General features: G+C 34.8%; 1 protein-coding gene across 1 annotated transcript; it reads left to right on the top strand.

Moving 5' to 3' along the window:
- Nucleotides 1–1,393: 1,393 nt before the first annotated feature.
- On the top strand, nt 1,394–1,990 carry LOC131621386 (uncharacterized). The gene has a single exon (XM_058892425.1). It carries the CDS (start codon nt 1,394–1,396, stop codon nt 1,988–1,990), a length of 597 nt encoding a protein of 198 aa, XP_058748408.1.
- The last annotated feature ends 617 nt before the right edge of the window (nt 1,991–2,607 follow it).

Genomic DNA, 2,607 nt, shown 5'->3' with positions numbered 1-2,607 from the left:
AGTTTTTTTACTAGTTTTTTTTACTAGCTTTTAGTTTTTTTTCAAAAGTTATTTAAAGTAGCTTTTGAGCTTTTAGCTTTTAGCTTATGACTCTTTTAGCTATACATGAATTTTTCTCCCGAGAAAGGATGCATCCTGCCTTCAACTGTGCCCTGGTTACTCTCATTCCAAAAAAGAGTGATGCCAAGAGTATGAAGGATATGCGACCAATTGCTTGTTGTACGACTATATACAAGATAATTTCGAAAATACTAACAGCGAGGCTCAGCAAAGTGATCCATAGGGTTGTCCACTATAGACAGTCTGCTTTCATTCTTGGAAAAATTATACATGACAACATAATCATTGCACAGGAACTTCTGAGAGGTTACAACAAAAAATATATCTCGCCTAGATGTGCTATTCAAATGGACGTGCAAAAAGCATACGATACGGTGGAGTGGATAGCACTTGAAGGAATTCTAAGTGAGCTGAATTTCCCAAATCAGTTTATTCGTTGAATTATGCTATGTATCAAAACGGTTTCGTACAGATACATGATTAATGGCCAGCAAAGTAGAGTTCTCAAAGCTAGACGCGGATTACGACAGGGTGACCCTATCTCTCCCCTACTGTTCGTGCTAGTGATGGAATACCTTCACCGATGTTTGGCGAAGCTTCAGCACCAACCTGAATTCAAATACCATCCAAAGTGCAAAAAATTGAATATTACCAACATTTGTTTTGCAGACGATTTGATTCTGTTTGCTCGGGGGGATAAGATATCTATACAAAGCATGATGACAAAATTTCACAACTTTTCTGAAGCAACTGGGCTGAGAGCCAATCCCACCAAGTGCAAAGTATACTTTGGAGGAGTGCCTATTAATATCCAGCAGCAAATACTTGTGATCACGAAGTTTTCTGCAGGAAGCCTCCCTTTCAAGTATCTAGGGGTCCCGATGACTAGTCGTAAACTAGTTGCTTTCCAATATGAACCGCTCATAGAGAAAATTGTGGGGAGGATCCGTCATTGGACAGCGAGACTACTTAGCTACGCTGGAAGACTGCAGTTAATAAAGAGTGTTCTGTTTGCAATCACAGCGTATTGGATGCATGTTTTCCCGATCCCAAAGAAAGTCCTCCATAGAATTGAAGCTATATGCCGCACCTTCCTTTGGTCTGGAACTGACAATATCAACAGGAAATCACCTATTGCATGGGACACGATCTGTTACTCTAAAGCGGCAGGCGGAATGAACATCACATCCTTAGTGGAGTGGAATGTAGCAACGATTAGTAAACTGCTGTGGAACATTCAAGCAAAAGAGGATAAGATGTGGATTAAATGGATGAATGCATACTACATCAAGGGACACCCGATACATAACTGGCAGGTAAAACCTAGTTGTTCATGGATGCTCAAGAAGATTATGCAATGCCGGGAAAAAGTCTGTCATACGGATATTGGGCCACTGCAGTTCACGACCAGAAATACATTGCAGCCCGAATGTATCGTGAACTTCGTGGTATCCAAACTGATGTTAACTGGAAGAATGTTTTGTACCACAATGGAGCTAGACCCCGTGCACGGTTTATGTTATGGATGGCCCTCCATGGAAGAATTGCAACCAAGGATAGATTGATAAGGTTTGGTATTAATGTTGGTGATAACTGCTGTTGTTGGTGTAAGAAACATGAGACACTTGAACATTTATTTTTTGAATGTGACACCACCCTAAGAATATGGATGGATCTGCTAGCTTGGTTGGGGTTCTATAGACAACCAGCTGGATGGAGGAATGAAAAAGATTGGCTCATCAAAGAAACAAAAAAGAAAGGATGGAGAAATCAAATCCTAAAGATTCTAATAGCTGAAACGATATACGAGATATGGCGAAGGAGGAATGAAATTATTTTCTCCAATAGCTCCACTGATAATCTTGTGGAGAGGATCAAAACGAATACTGTGGTGCGTTGTACTATGCAACGGAAATTAGGGGGCATGTGAATGTCAATACTCTTAGCATAGTATAATCTGTTTGTTGATTTGTAGCCTGGATCGTTGAGATCGGCGTGTTTGTAACTGTTTTTTGGTAATAAAATATCCTTTCATTTCCAAAAAATAAAATAAAATATATATATATATATATATATATATATATATATATATGTTAAAATAATTTTTGCGTTATATAATTATATTCATTTCGATTAACAAAAAAATGTAATACTTAATATTTTTTAACGACATTAAAATCGCATACTTCGTAATGAATTTAGAGATAGTGTTGCTAATTTTTAAATTTGTGAAACATTAAGAGATTATTAAGACGAAAAAGATTCATAATAATATTGGAGTTTTACCGTAAAATAGACGATAAAATTATTTTTATTATTATTTTAGATTAATATAATTGAATTCGAAATCGTAATAATATTATTTTATATATTTTATTAAATTTATATATAAATGTTATTATATAAGTTCATTTAAAAATTTATATATAATTGTTCGATATATTTTGATTTATTTTTAACTTTAATATATATTAATTTTTTTCCATGTATTTGCTAATATTTTTATTTTTATTTTATAAAAATTAATTTAATTATATAATATTGAGA

The sequence above is a fragment of the Vicia villosa genome, unplaced genomic scaffold (genome assembly GCF_029867415.1).
Source record: "Vicia villosa cultivar HV-30 ecotype Madison, WI unplaced genomic scaffold, Vvil1.0 ctg.000004F_1_1_1, whole genome shotgun sequence".
NCBI lineage: Eukaryota > Viridiplantae > Streptophyta > Magnoliopsida > Fabales > Fabaceae > Vicia > Vicia villosa.
The sequence above is the reverse complement of the archived record's forward strand: the minus strand, read 5'-3'. Positions and strand labels throughout refer to the sequence as shown.

Excerpts from the sequence above, each read along its gene's own strand:
- LOC131621386 (XM_058892425.1), top strand. The coding sequence starts at position 1,394 with ATGGATGCTCAAGAAGATTATGCAATGCCGGGAAAAAGTCTGTCATAC.